This window comes from Tamandua tetradactyla, chromosome 14, assembly GCF_023851605.1.
Source record: "Tamandua tetradactyla isolate mTamTet1 chromosome 14, mTamTet1.pri, whole genome shotgun sequence".
Taxonomy (NCBI): domain Eukaryota; kingdom Metazoa; phylum Chordata; class Mammalia; order Pilosa; family Myrmecophagidae; genus Tamandua; species Tamandua tetradactyla.
In genome coordinates, this window is record NC_135340.1 from 16,844,953 (window position 1) to 16,859,519 (window position 14,567).

At 40.0% G+C, this 14,567-nt stretch overlaps 1 protein-coding gene across 1 annotated transcript in view; it reads left to right on the plus strand.

Moving 5' to 3' along the window:
* SLC25A21 (solute carrier family 25 member 21) overlaps positions 1 to 14,567 on the plus strand; it is a 462,293-nt gene that overhangs the window by 399,550 nt on the left and 48,176 nt on the right. The window contains exon 4 of the mRNA XM_077126923.1: positions 4,164 to 4,230. Coding sequence (XP_076983038.1) covers positions 4,164 to 4,230 — 67 coding nt within the window. The remainder of the gene's footprint in view (positions 1 to 4,163; positions 4,231 to 14,567) is intronic.

The following is a 14,567-nucleotide window of genomic DNA, read 5'->3' on the forward strand; positions in this document are numbered from 1 at the left end:
GTAACGGTGGCTCAGTGGCAGAGTTCTCCCCTGCCATGCCAGAGAGCCTGGGTTCGATTCCCAGTGCCTGCCCATGCAAAATAAATAATTAAATAGTAATAATAATTTCACATAACCATAAATCTGGAGGATTGGTTAGCTCAGTAGTTGAACAATGTCAGGGTGCAGGTCCTTTCTGTCGTGCTGCTTAACCATGCTTGTGAGCAATGAGGTCCCACTTGGCTGCAGCATTCAGGCATCTCATGCAACTAAGACATCAGCTAGCAAAGGTGTTCCTGTATACTCTGTTTCCTTAGGGAGTAAATCCAATACTCTCAGCAGACTCCTCAGCTGGTCCCCTAGACTTGGCTCAGGCCCATACCTAACCCACTCAGTAGCAAGGAAATGGGACTGCTGTGATTGGCTTGAATAACCCTGCTGCACCCCCAGTGATCGAGAAGGCTGCTCCTCCCGGAGCTTGGAATATTGAACACCTGCACCAAATCAGGGTTTTGGTCCCCAAGAAATAAGGTCGGGTTAGGGGAGGTGTACCTCTGTTGTTGGGTTAGCAGCCAACGGTGCTCCCTGCTGACTTTTTCGATAAAAACAATTCTGATTTTTAATATTTCATATCAATATTTTGGTGTTTTGTATTGCTGAAGTGTACATTTTCTTTCTCTCACATTGACAAAATTAACCGGGAATGCTTCTTACCTCATTCTGATCCAACTGGAAAATATTTAATCAACACCTTAAAAGCCTTCACAAAAACAATCTCACTCTTCATAGACCAGTTCTTTCAATTACACAGCGAGTGTTTCATATTTCAGTAAAAAAGAGCTGAATGGAAATGGGAATAGATACCTGATTTTTAATTGCCTTATCATTTTTGCTTCCTCCTAAAATAAGAAATGACAAAGTAGTGATGCAACAGGAATTTAACTTTTCGAAAATTTATAGAAATAGCCTTATTTCAAGAAAAACTGCAGTACCATATCTCCCAGGGGTCAATATGACATGACAATGGCATGAACAGAACTTGATTTGAGTCACTGCACCCCATTAGGCAATAATGTAACATTAGGAATCACCTACAAAATTGAAATAATCATATCTCCTTCAAAGGATTGTTGTGAGAGTTGAGTGAGGTTGCTACAGGTTGGTTCAGTGGCCTACACATATTTATTCTTATTGGAATGGTTGGTACATAGTAAGCTTTCAACAAATGTTGACTACTTTTACTCATAATATTACCACAACTCCATATACATCCAAGTTAGCCTTTTCCTACACAGGATAGTTATAATCAAACTCACAACTTTTAGAAGTAACTGCTATGAAAAACAAGACATAGTTCATTCTACAATTTTATGGGAGGTATTGCATTGGCTTCTGTGCCTCTTTCAAAGATTTCTCCATTTGGCTTGATGTGGGTGAAAACATGAAATCAGAGCAGTGCCTTTGCTGTTCTATCATGGAAAACAGCTGTTACATAAACAGTTTTTACTTTTTTGGGGGTACATGGTCAAGGAATTGAACCCAGGTCTCTCGCATGAAAGGTGAGCATTCTACCACTGAACCACCCATGCACCCACATAAACATTTTAAAATCCCACTTTCTGGGTGATGCTACAGTGAGCTCAGTGGCAAAAATTCTTACCTGCCAAGCCAGAGATCTAGGTTTGATTCCCTGAGAATGCCCATGCAAAAAAAAAAAAAAAAAAAAAAAATCCCACTTTCCGTTCATCCAGTGAGTAGGCTAAATATGAAAAAAAAATAATAAGCAGGATGAAGCATGTTGATATGGGTGCCCCACCCTTAACTTCCCTCCTCATTGTCCCAGGAAGCTGCATGCTCTGTATATCAGGCCAGAGCTACACGAAGGGAGAAAAATTGGCAGAATGAACAATATATGTGAATATAGATATCGGTTCTTTAGCAGGAAAAAAATGAATCTCCCTTATAAAACATTACAATTCCTTTTTGTTTTAGAATCTGTATATCAAACTTTGGCTTTTTAATGAGAAGACTTGGCAAAGAGGCCCCAGAGCAGCCACGTTGGCTGTAGAAGCCATGGGGTTTACTTTATGTATCCAGGATTCTGGGATGTAAATAATAAACCTAATTCAAACTTATTTAAATAAAAATAAGCATGGGTTTATTGGTAATGTTATTAGGTATCCCATAGACTCAAAGGCAAATTTGAATAACAATATTCCTGAACAATATTCAGGAAGTGTAGAAATGCTAGGTAGGCTTAAAGAAAACCTAGAACCAGGGTCACAAACAGCACCAGGACTTCTCTTCATCTTGCTTCTTTGTGTCCCTTAATGGTGGCTTCCTTCTTTTTAACACTGCAGATTGGCTTTTTCCAATGACTGAGAACATGAGTACTGATGGCATACTAGCTTTTTACCTTAAAGCTTTAATCGCACAGAGCAAGACTGACTTTTTCAGGTCCAGTTCCAGAATCATGGAGAAAGATCTCTGATAGGTCCAGCTTGGATCGTTGCCCACCCATGGACCAATAAACTGGTGCAAAGAGGTAGAATAGATCTGAATTCATTTGGGTGAAGTGCCCAATCAATTGCTGCCTGTGAGCAATATCACATATCATACCAATAAGTTGGTTCCAGAGAACCAGTGCCAAACTTTAGGCAAAAGTTCGAAGTAATGCAGAGTTCATTTCTTCCAAAAAGCACTTGCTCACGTCTTTTTGTGGTTTTCTCTTTGAAGAATAAAATCTGAGAACTGGTAAGATCACCGTTGGAGGTCTTTAAGTCCATCCATTGCTGTTGTACATCCCATCTTTGGCTCCCCTGACCATTAAGACCCCAGGCTGCTTGACTGTATGACATAAAAGGGAGCTCACCACTTCTCAGGAGAGCCCATTCTATCTTTAGATGGTTCTGACTATTAGAATTCCTTCCTTGTAGTAAGTTCCCACTGGGCTAACAATGTGTCTTTCTTTGTTGCTTCCACCTGTTGGAAAGGCTCTGGGGAAAGTATCCTAAAGGGCTTCAGATAAAAAAAATCCCTGCCCTCAAAGAGCTAGCAAGTTAGGAGCTGTAAGACAAGCCCTTTACTGGCCTCACCGAAGAGAGCTGTGTAAGCCAGTGAATCCAAGGATGAAAAAGAGGTCACCATGTTGGATTGGGTGGCACAATATGTTAGCCTGGATAAGCTCTAACTTTGTTTTTCCAGATGCACAACTGGAAGCAGATTTGGAGTGAATCATGGGGAGTCAATGAGAGAAGCTCCAGCCCCATTTAATGGTTATCCTAAATTAGGGACAGGTTAATTCTTGCTCTTATCTGAAACAACCATAGGCTCATCAGAAAAACTTGAGTGCCTCAGAAAACAATATAGAACATTCTCTTATATTTATATTTCTTCAGGTTTAAAATGAGGAGATGGCATAAATAGATAAAGATTCCAGGATAGAGAAATTTGAAATTTTACATTCTGTAATTTAATAGGCAATAAATGATAGCTTTCATAAATCTTATTATAGATTGCACTGGTCATTCTTGTTTTTTGCCTAAAAACTTCTGACATTGGCAGCAAAAGCTGCCTCCATGCTTATGAGACTGCCTATCAGGAAAGAAGTTTGGCATTTCCTCTGTCAGCAATATATATCCTTATAACCAATCACCCCCCAATGTCTGGAAGCACCGGTACGAGTGCCAGAATGTGTTCATCTCACTGTGTTAGTAAAGATAAAATTTAGGGTTTCATCACGTTGTGAACCTCAGACAGTTTCAGATGAGTGGGTTCCGGTATAACCCTAACCTCATTTGGTAACCAAAAGGGAGCAAATACAAACTGTAAATAGTTTAGAGCTACCTGTCATACAGCTGAGAAAAAAAATGCAAGATTCCTTTGAGTGAGGAGAGACAACTTCATCTTTAAGAAGTCGTGGTCATTTTTAACAGCAGTAAGTTTAGCAATGATAAGGGATTCCAGTCTTAGTATCATTTGTTCATCCTCTGCATATCATAATGCCAAATAAAAGTTCATAATCTCTCCACTTCAGAATTGAAACAAAGGAAACCATCATGACTGGTGTTCTACATTGAATAATGGAGAATAGGATTAGTCGCTTTATCCACAAACAAAGGCAGAATTACGTGGTTCCCAATTTCCTTGTTTAATTTATATGAAAATCTTTTATTATTCTGCAGGTTGTTTGGTTTCTACAAAGGAATTCTGCCGCCCATCTTGGCTGAAACACCAAAAAGAGCAGTGAAGGTAAGCATTGAATGCCTTCCCACCAAGTAAAAATAGTCTGCAGGGACAGTTCCAACATTAAAATATCCCACAACGGTCTGTGGGACATTATTGTGAATGAAGCATAAGAATTTTAATGCATAAATTATAGCATAATTTTTATTATAATAAGACATGGTCAATCTCTTAAATATATCTATCAGTTTGTGGATTAAAAAAAATTCTTTTTCCAATGAGGAAGTTATACAAAAAGCGTAGTAGTGGATGAGATTCATGTAATCAAACCACAACAGCCACAAAATAGCTTGGACCTTTTCTTAAAGCAATGCAGAAATTTTCCTTTGGAGCAATAATTATTTTTTAAAAAGCGAGGGAGAGAGAAAACGCAGAAAAATCTTTCTTCCCAAATCATTTCCAATATTTTTTTAGCAGATTCATCTAATACACTATATTCCTTTGTATATGATTCTTATATCACACATTTATTTGCATACTAACTTCATGTTCTCTCTTGGTCTCTTCCATTAAAAATCCTCTCTTCTGGATCTCACAAAATTATTCCTTAAGAAAAAAAAGGGTGGCGCAACGGTGGCTCAGTGGCAGAGTTCTCACCTGCCATGCCACAGACCCAGGTTCGATTCCCGGGGCCTGCCCATGCCAAAAAAAGAAATAAAAATAATTACTGCTTCCACTACCCTGGTTTCCATCCGTTTAACCATGTAACTTGAGAGGTTCACAGTGCCACTGTTGGGTCAGTCTCTGGAAAGGAACACGGAGATCTGGCAGGACCTCTTGTGGAGAAGGAAGTGAATCTGGTCATTTTCTTTGCATGTCCTCTAAGACAGAAGTCCTCTCGCCAGTATTGACAGTGTTGTCTCCCCCCGCGACCCACCCCCCCCCCCCCGCTGCCACCACATACCGCTGACATCACCAAATGTAGCTTTGTCTTTCCATCACAATAACGGAACTAAGATTAAAAGACTTCCTTTCCTACTAATTACTGACATAATGCTTTTTTCACATACTTCATCCAATCTGTAGACCCCATATTCCTGAAAGATAGGAAGGGGCAACTTATAGACTTTTACTCAGTAAATGAACATGATGACTGGGTTAAAATGCATGATAAAATAATCCACATACGTGTCATACTGAAAGCCCAAACTTTTATATTATGTCAAGATACAAATTTAGTAGGATTTAATTTAGGTCTAGAACTCAGAAAACAAAGCCCAAAAACATTCTTTCTCTATAAATTCATCTTTGTTATCGTTTTTGTGATTTTATATTACTTCAATACAAATTTCATTATAAGAGTCTGAATCGCAGCAGAGAATCTGGAAAAAGTTCACCAAAGTACACAAAAGGGCTGAATTGAATTATGAAATGGCTTCACTTGATAAAAGATTGCCCAAGTAAACAAACAGAGCAGAGTTCCTGTTCAAAAGGAAAGTCACTTTGTCTCCACGGAATAATATATTCATTTGTTCAGTGTTTTACATGTATAAATAAAGTAAATTATAATTAAAGCTTTTCCTGGAATATTTTTCCTTAATAGTATATACTGGAGACAATTTAAACTTTAAAAGGATTATGGTTTATCAACATTGAAATTTTTTTACTAAAAAAAAAAAAAAAAGTTTAGCTTTATGCAACTGAGTTAGTCTGTACTTATAAAAAACAACGCTCCCTTCCAGAACAATGGTTAACAGATGAACTTTTGGGCAACTGGATACGATGTATGTGTCCCAGACAGCTTGTTTCAAATAGATTGTACCTTAAAATTATTGGGACATATGGTAAGTACTTTGGCTTTTTAAGTCTAACTTAGAGTTAAGTATCTTTGCCAGATGGATAGCACTAGTTTTTCAACCCAATTTATGAAAACATTCGTTTTATAGATATTTGTCTTAGGATCTGTGAGGAAAGCTATCACCTGATTGTAACGATTTCATACATCATAAACTGCCTCACCGTATGTCATCAAAGTTTACTTCAGGAAAAAAATTCAGAGACTATATATATATATATATATGTCTATACATCTTCCTTGGTCCTGACACTTTAGTTACAATTGTTACCATAATCAGAAACAGACAATTTTTCCTTTTTCTGGACTTTTTTATTTGAAATGAGATTCATCGGTAAAAGAATGACTCACCCACGCTAAATAAATAAAACTTCTCCTTTCACAAATTAAGACCAAATTAATATTGCAGTGAGCAAAACAAAAGGAAGACTTCACAAAGAGACCACCTGGTCCCTCAGACACAGGAGTGGCCACATTCCAGTTAGCGACAGCTAGTTTACGTGTTACAGGTCCAGAAATGCTGTTTTTCACGTTGAGTCTCAAGGACTGCCTGATGCTCACCACACTCAGAAGAGGGTATAAATTGCGAAGGCTGTTTGCTCATCGCTGCGTCACCACACCTGTCATAGGTTGTGCACATGGTAGGTGTTGAATCACTGTTACCTGAATAAATGAAAAATGTGCAGAGAGAAATGCAACGAAAATGTATACTTTGTAAAGGAGACATGACAGACTTGTACCCCCAATTCCCACACCTACTATGCAGAGAATATCTGTAAGGCCAAGATTTCCGCTTCTAGCCAAGATGGATTAGCAGGGGCCAGATTGATTTTCCCACCTGGAACAAAAACAAAAAATGAGCAAAATATATGAAACAACAATTTGCAAGGCACTTGGACATCAGGCAATGAAAGATAGTGGTAACTGAGAGGGGAAACAATCAAGATTGAGCCCTAAATTTGCCCCGGTTTACCCCCTTAAGAGAATTTTTAGGCCCTTGGGTAGGGACAGAAAATCGAGGCAGTTCCCAGCAGACTCTTGTTGTTGAGACAGAGCTGAGAATCTGGGGAGAATAGGGTGGCTTAGCGTACACAGGTCCCAGTACCGGGGAGAAGAGGGCTGCACAGAGAAAGAACTCCAGAGAGCTACAGAAGGGCCCTATCTTATTTTGCTGGAGCTGCTCACAAATGCAATGCAATGGGTCGACTTAAACAATAGGAAGCTAATGACTCATAGTTTTAGAGGCCAGAAGTCTCAAATCAAGGCATGGACAAGCCATGCTTTCTCCCCAGGTCAGTAGCATTCCAGTGATGGCAGTTCTCTGACACATGTCAATCCCTCTCCCTCCCCCTCCCCCTCCCCCTCCCCCTACACCTCTCCACCCCTCCTGTGTCTGCTTTTCTCCTTCTGATTTCAGGCTTCTTCGTCTGCATCTCCCTCTTTATAAGGCCTCCAGTAATTTGGATTAAAACCCACCCTGAATCAAAGTGGACCCACCTTAATGAAGAATAGCATCATCAAAGAGTTCTGTTTACAAATGGGCCACACCCATGGGAACGCAGACTGAGACTGAGAACCAGTCTTTGGTTGCGGTGCATTATTCAGTCCGCCACAGCCCCCTCACGTCCTGAGCTGAGGACAGGCATACCTCCTTTGATTGTACTTTGCTGTATCGCACTTCACAGACGATGCGTTTTGTAGAAATTGAAAGCTCATGACAACCCTGCATCGAGCAATTCCGTCTCACGTTTTGATAATTCTTGCAATATTTCACACTTTTTCATTGTTATTATATCTGTTATGACAATCTGTGATCAATGATCTTTGTAGTTATTTGGGGCACCAAGAACTGGGCCCATACAAGACAGCAAACTTAATCACTAAATGTTGTGTGCTCTCACTGCCCCCTCAACCCACCTTTCCTCAGTCTCTCTCCCTTTTCTCAGGCCTCCCTCCTCTCTGAGACACAACAATACTGAAATTATTAGGTCAATTAATAACTCTACCTTGGCCTCTAAGTTTTCAAGTGAAAGGACGAGTCACATGTCTCTCACTTTATTTCTTTGTTTTGTTTCTTTTATCAATATTTTAATTATAAGCAGTCCTCACTCCTGGTAATTTTAGTGACACACAGTCACTAAAATTACCGGGTACATGAGCTCACACATGCATGCACAGACACACTCACACGCAGCTCCCAGACTTTCCCAGAAAGTCTGACAGCAGCCACATAGTTATAAAGGTGCCCTGCCTCTCAGGGGTGAAGGTAAAGGCTAAAAACAACTATGTCAGCCTAAAGAGGAAGCCACGGAGGGAAGAGAATGTGTGTCACTCAAAGAAAACATCCAGATAGGGATTAACAACAAGGTTTGGTTGAAAAAAAACAAATAGGTAGTAAAGTAAAATCCATATTACCAAAGGAAAAAAAAATTACATTTTGGTAATTCTTGCAATATTTCAAACTTTTTTTCAGTTTTCTGTACAGAGCCCCTTCTTGTAAAATGTTTAAACCATAGGCTAACTCTGGTGTTCCCACTAAAATATTGGCGCTTTAAAAAAAAAAATCAAAAGACAAAACAAGGAAACCAAGGATGGAAGTTATGTAAATCTCTGCATTTTGACAGAGTTAGTTGTCATTAACTCCAGAGCTCAGCCTGGTTTCCAGGGGGCCCTGAAGGGAGAGGCCCTGCCACCACAAGGAGCTGCATTCTGGCAGAGTCGGAGCAGTGGGTGTGAACAGCATTGGTGAAGAAATCAGTGTCCGAAAAGTAATGCCTGCAGGTTTCATCATGATTCAGCCAGCCTTTGCTGGTGGTTAGTTTCAGATTCTCCCCTGCTAGCCTGGGCTTGGGCCCATAAGAAGCTGAGAGGCTCTCTTCCAGAAATCTGTGGGCTCGGATGTCACAGAACAGCAGGGGCCCTCTGTGCCCAAATGGCGATGTGCTGGTAGGTGCTTGCTGATCGGACCCCACTGCCTTGTGCCCTGGGGCAGACAGACTTGACATTCTGTGGTGGCTGCTGTGGATGTAAGAAGGAACCATGAGGCTGGAGCCTGCTGTGAACACTGACCATTCACTCCCACGGGCCAGCCCCACATTCACATTCTCAGGGCAACATGGCGGTTGGTGGAGAGGCAGCTAGATAGTGTATTTTCAGCCTTCTGGAGAGGAAAGTAGCCATCAGAGATACTGCTCCGAATTCCTTGTTCTTTTTGTTGAAGGCCACAGCCCGACCTTGCCGTGGTCGGGGTTTGTGACCTTCGCATGTCTCTCATTTTAAATCAAAAGCTGGAGATGATTAAGCTTAGGGAGGAAGACATATTGAAAGCAAGACAGGCCAAAAGCTAGGTGAATGCAAGGAAATGTTCCTGAAGGAGCTTAAAAGTGCGATTCCAGTGAACACACAAATGATAAGAAAGCAAAATAGCCTTATTGGTGATCTGGAGAAAATTTTAGTGGTCTGATTAGATCAGACCAGCCACAACGTTCCCTTAAGCCAAAGCCTGATCCAGAACAAGGCCCTAAGTCTCCTCAATTCTGTGAAGGCTGGGAGAGGTGAGGAAGCTGCAGAAGACATATTTGAAGCTTGCAGAGGTTGGTTTATGAGGTTTCAGGGAAAAAAAACCAACTCCCTAACATAAAAATACAAGGTGAAGAAGCAAGTGCTGACGTTGAAGCTGCAGCAAATTATCCAGGAGATCTAACTAAAATACTTGATGAAGGTGGCTACACTATACAACAGATTTTCAATGTAGACAAAACAGCCTTATATTGGAAAAACATGCCAACTATGACTTTCTTAGCTAGAGAAGAGAAGTTAATGCCTGGGCTTCAAAGCTTCAAAGAGCAGGCTGACTAGGGGCTAATGCAGCTGGTGACTTTAAGGTGAAACCAAGGCTCATCTACCATTCTGAAAATCTTAGGACCTTAAAAATTATGCTAAATCTACTCTGCCTGTGCTCTATAAATGAAACAAAGCCTGGATGACAGCACATCTGTTTACCACATGGCTTACTAAATATGTTAAGCCCGCTGTTGAGACCTATTGCACAGAAAAAAAAGATTCCTTTCAAAATATGATTACTCATTGACAACGCACCTGGTCATGCAGGAGCTCTGAGTGAGAAGTACAATGAGATGAATGTTTTCATGCCTGCTAACACAACACCCACTCTGCAGCCCATGGATCAAAGAGTAATTTCAACTTTCAAGTCTTATTCTTTAAGAAATACATTTCATAAGGCTATAGCTGCCATAGATAGTGATTCCTTTGATGGATCTGGGTAAAATAAATTGAAAACCTGGAAAGGATTCAGCATTCTAGATGCTATTAAGAACATTCGTGATTTATGGGATGAGGTCAAAATATCGATGTTAACAGGAGTTTGGAAGAAGTTTATTCTAATGCTCATGGATGACTTTGAGAGGTTCAAGACTTCAGTGGAAGAAGCAACTGCTGATGTGGTCAAAATAGCAAGAGAACTAGAATTAAAAGTGGAGCCTGAAGATGTGGATGAATCGCTGCAATCTCATGATAAAACTTGAATGGATGAGGAGTTGCTTCATATGGATGAGCAAAGAAAATGGTTTCTTCAAATGGAATCCACTCTTGGTGAAGGTGTTGTGAACATTTTGAAATGACAACAAAGACTTAGAACATTCCATAAACTTAGTTAATAAAGGCGAGGCAGGATTTGAGAGGATTGATCCCAATTTTGAAAAAAAGTTTCATGGGTAAGATGCTATAAAACAACATCCCATGATGCAGAGAAATCTTTCATGAAAAGAAGAGTCAGTTGATGCGGCGAACTCCATTGCTATCTTAAGAAATTTCCAGAGCCACCCCAACTTTCAGCAACCACCACCCTGATCAGTCAGCAGCTATCAGCATCGAGTCAAGATCCTCCACCAGCAAAAATATCATGACTCACTGAAGACTCAGATGATGGTTAGCATTTTTTAACAATAAACTATTTTTTAATTAAGGCATGTACATTATTTTTAAGATATAATGCTATTGCACAATGAATAGATTATAGTATAGTATAAACATATCTTTTATATGCACTGGGGAACCAAAAAAATTGTGTGACTCACTTTATTGCAGTGGTCTGGAACCAAACCCACAATATCTCTTGAGGTCTGCCTGGACGGTCAGCACATGCCTGTGAGCAAACTAGCAAGGTCTGGGTAAGACCCATCCAAAAGGCACAGAGGGGACAGTGCTCAGGTCTCACACAGGGCTGGGAATCGTGCCTTTCCCACCACTCAAACTGGAAAACCTCAAAATTCGTATGGCATTGGAAAGAGTATTCAGAGGGGCCTTGCATTAGTAGTGGGGAATAATTAGCCCTGGACTGATTACTGCTGTCATCCCACTTGGTAAAAGCAAAACCCAAATGGCTCTGTTTCCATGTAACATAACTGCACCCCAGAACAGAGTATCTGAGAGGCTCGATTAATCATCAGAAGACTGCTTAATAAGCCTGAACTGACAGCAAAGGGACAAGTACAGTCTGGAGAACTGGTTCACCTAGACGGTGGCAAAGTGTCTTGGTCTCTCCTGCCCTGCCACATCATGACACTTCTCTGGGGAAGTACAATGGCCTGTACTCCAGATCCAGCCCCTCTCCCCAGGATAAGTTCAGCCAGACAACCTTCTAGATTCTGGACTATAGATTATGTATAGCATGAGGAATTGGATTCCACATTTTATATTCAAGTTTCCCAAAACCTTGATTAAATATGAGTGTTCTCAAAACTCCTTATGTTTTTGTGACTTTGAGTAACTTTATTACACATGAAACTTTCTAATTTCATTTAGAGGGTATAACCTCATATCTTATATGATAGGGTTCTTTTATCACATCTGTATGTTAACTAGCTATTTCTTAATATAAGAAATACTATAAAAGCCAAAAAGGAGTAATGTTACATAGAAAGAAATGAAAATAACAATCTATTAATTCTGGAGTATAGCCCCAGTATAATGTCTTCTAAGCTTTGAACATGGGAGATATCTAATCAATATTTGTCAAATGAATAAATGAACAAATGACTCTATTTAGTAAATATTAGTTTCAAACTGCATTGAAGACATTTACATTAATTTACTATTGTTGAAATCAATTTTTAAAGATTTTAAGTTTTCCTTTCTTAAGATACAGTTTTTCTTAATAGCCAATAAATTAGATTTCAGTCCCAGAGGTAGAAATTGAAATAAAATTTTATTTTAGTTTAAAGCACTAAGTTTTTGTTAAAATATGTGAAAATATATTGTTCTTTGCTTTTGAATTTCACACATTAGCAACTCATCACTGTGACCTTTAGGCTTTTATTCCCAGGTACCTGATTTATCTTGTTCATGCACCAAAAGCTCCCAACAAGATTGCTGATGGATGCCAATCAGCTGGTTGCAGTCTGTTTGTTTGATTGCTGGAGTTTTTAAAAAATTTTTATAGAGGGAGAAATGAAAAGTGTAGGGTTTCCCCAAGGGGTAGACTTGGACTCCCCTGTGAAAAATCACTGGAATGACAGGCGGAATCCATGCTTCCAGTCTTCTCCCTGAGATACCAGTTTGATCCCTAATCCCCTCTAATGAGAGTCAGAAAAAACACAACTTCAAAATGGGAGCTACCAAGGTGGTGAGACCCTTTGTGGAGTACAGAGTCTGCCATCTCCCAGAACTTCCCTAAACCTAACGTGTGCCCCCTAGAGCACTATTTTCAAAATATAGATCATAACCCATTAGTGTGTCGGGAAATCGATTTAATGGGCCACCAAATTTAGTGAGTCATGACCAGAATTTTTTTTTCTTTTTTGCACAGGCAGGTACCGGGAAACGAACCCGGGTTCACTAGAACTCTGCCTGCTGAGCCACCATGGCCCACCCCCCCAATCTTTTTTTAATGAAATAGAATAAAATAGAAAGGGTGCATTAGGCGTAGTAAAGATACATTGTTTCATAAAAGCCTTTGTTTCCAGTATAACTGCCCATGTTTGCATGCGTGTGTGCAAGCGCACGCGCGTGTGAGATGGGCAGATATTTTTTAGTGTAGGTTGTGGTCAGAAAGTTTTAAATCCTCTGCCTTGAGGGACTCCCGGGTTTCCAGGGTCTTTGTAGATGTCAGGGGAGGCAAGAAGACCCCATCCTCAAAAGCCAGGAAAACCCTAGGGCAGAGAAGCTCTTTTCAAACCACTAGCAATCACAGCTTATCGCTAAGTATGGTACAGTGGTTAAAACCATATACAAACTTTGGACTTAGAAGGAAATCCTAATGACTCTACTGACTAGTTGTGAGGTCTACATCTATAAAATGGGAATCATGGCTGACCTATAACCTCTTACCTGATGATGTTGTTGTATGGATTAAATGAAGTAGCCCATACAAAGGTCTTAACATGTCTCCTGGACCACAGTAGGCTCTCACAAGTGGTACATATAACCAAACCAACTAGGCATCCTTTAGCACCCAAAGTGAACAAAGGAAATGGCAACTAAAATTTATCAAAAGTCTCCTGCGTGCCAAGCGTATCAAGACATCTTACTTGAGTTCTCTTCTTTGACCAAACCACAACTCTAAAGGTAAATTTTGTGTTCTTGAGGCTTAGAAAGGTTAAGCGACTCACCCATGCTTTAACAGCTAAGTAGCATAGCCTGGATTCAGTCTCGGGACTGCTGACTTCAAAATCCTGATAAGCTGATTGCAAATAATAGTGATGATGATCATTACTATGGAAGAAAAATAAATTATCTTTAAAGCCTAAGACTATAACAGCTTTTCTTCCATGGCTAATAGTTTCTAGTATGTATCTCCTCAGAACAGTGGTAATCCCAGGTGAGCACTATTTACACACCAGGGTTGTTTCAGAGTCATCACCATCCCCTAGAGGTAGGATCTCCATCCAGCAAGGCGGCATGGTTTTCTCATTGTTCACAGCTTCATCCCCAACACAAGAACATAGGAGGCACCGAATAAATGAATCCCTTTCTAGAAAAGTCTATAGCTGATCTAAAAGACTATGGTATAAAGACCAGGATCTTTAGAATACCCTGAATCTGTCTGGTGCTACAACTCTTGGGCTTCCCAAAGACTCATTAGGGCCATGTCCACAAGAGCCACCTCTTTCTAACAAAAGAGTGTTAGTTGACTTCAAATTCTGTGTTTATTCTCGCTCTGTTTTACTGGGCTATAAAGTAAGAGACCAGAAAACATTGGGGCTATATAATTCCCTTGCCGTTTTGGCGCCTTTAGAGCAGGCCCTAGCAGGACCTAATTTTCTCAGTGAAGTCGGCAGCTACGTCCTGACAGGGTACCCAGGAGCAAAACGTCCAAAATAAAGCACATAGAAAGAGAGGGGCAAAAATGAATCTTGACATATTCGTCAAGGTAATTAATGAAATTTGCCTCCATAGAAAAGAGTTTGCAGAAAAAATTACATTGAACATCGCCTACCAAAGGATTCAACAAAATCATCATCATCATCAAATTAAAAAAGAAGAAGTATAAGCAGCTGTCTTTCTTCATTTAGGTTGACGGCAGTCTTAT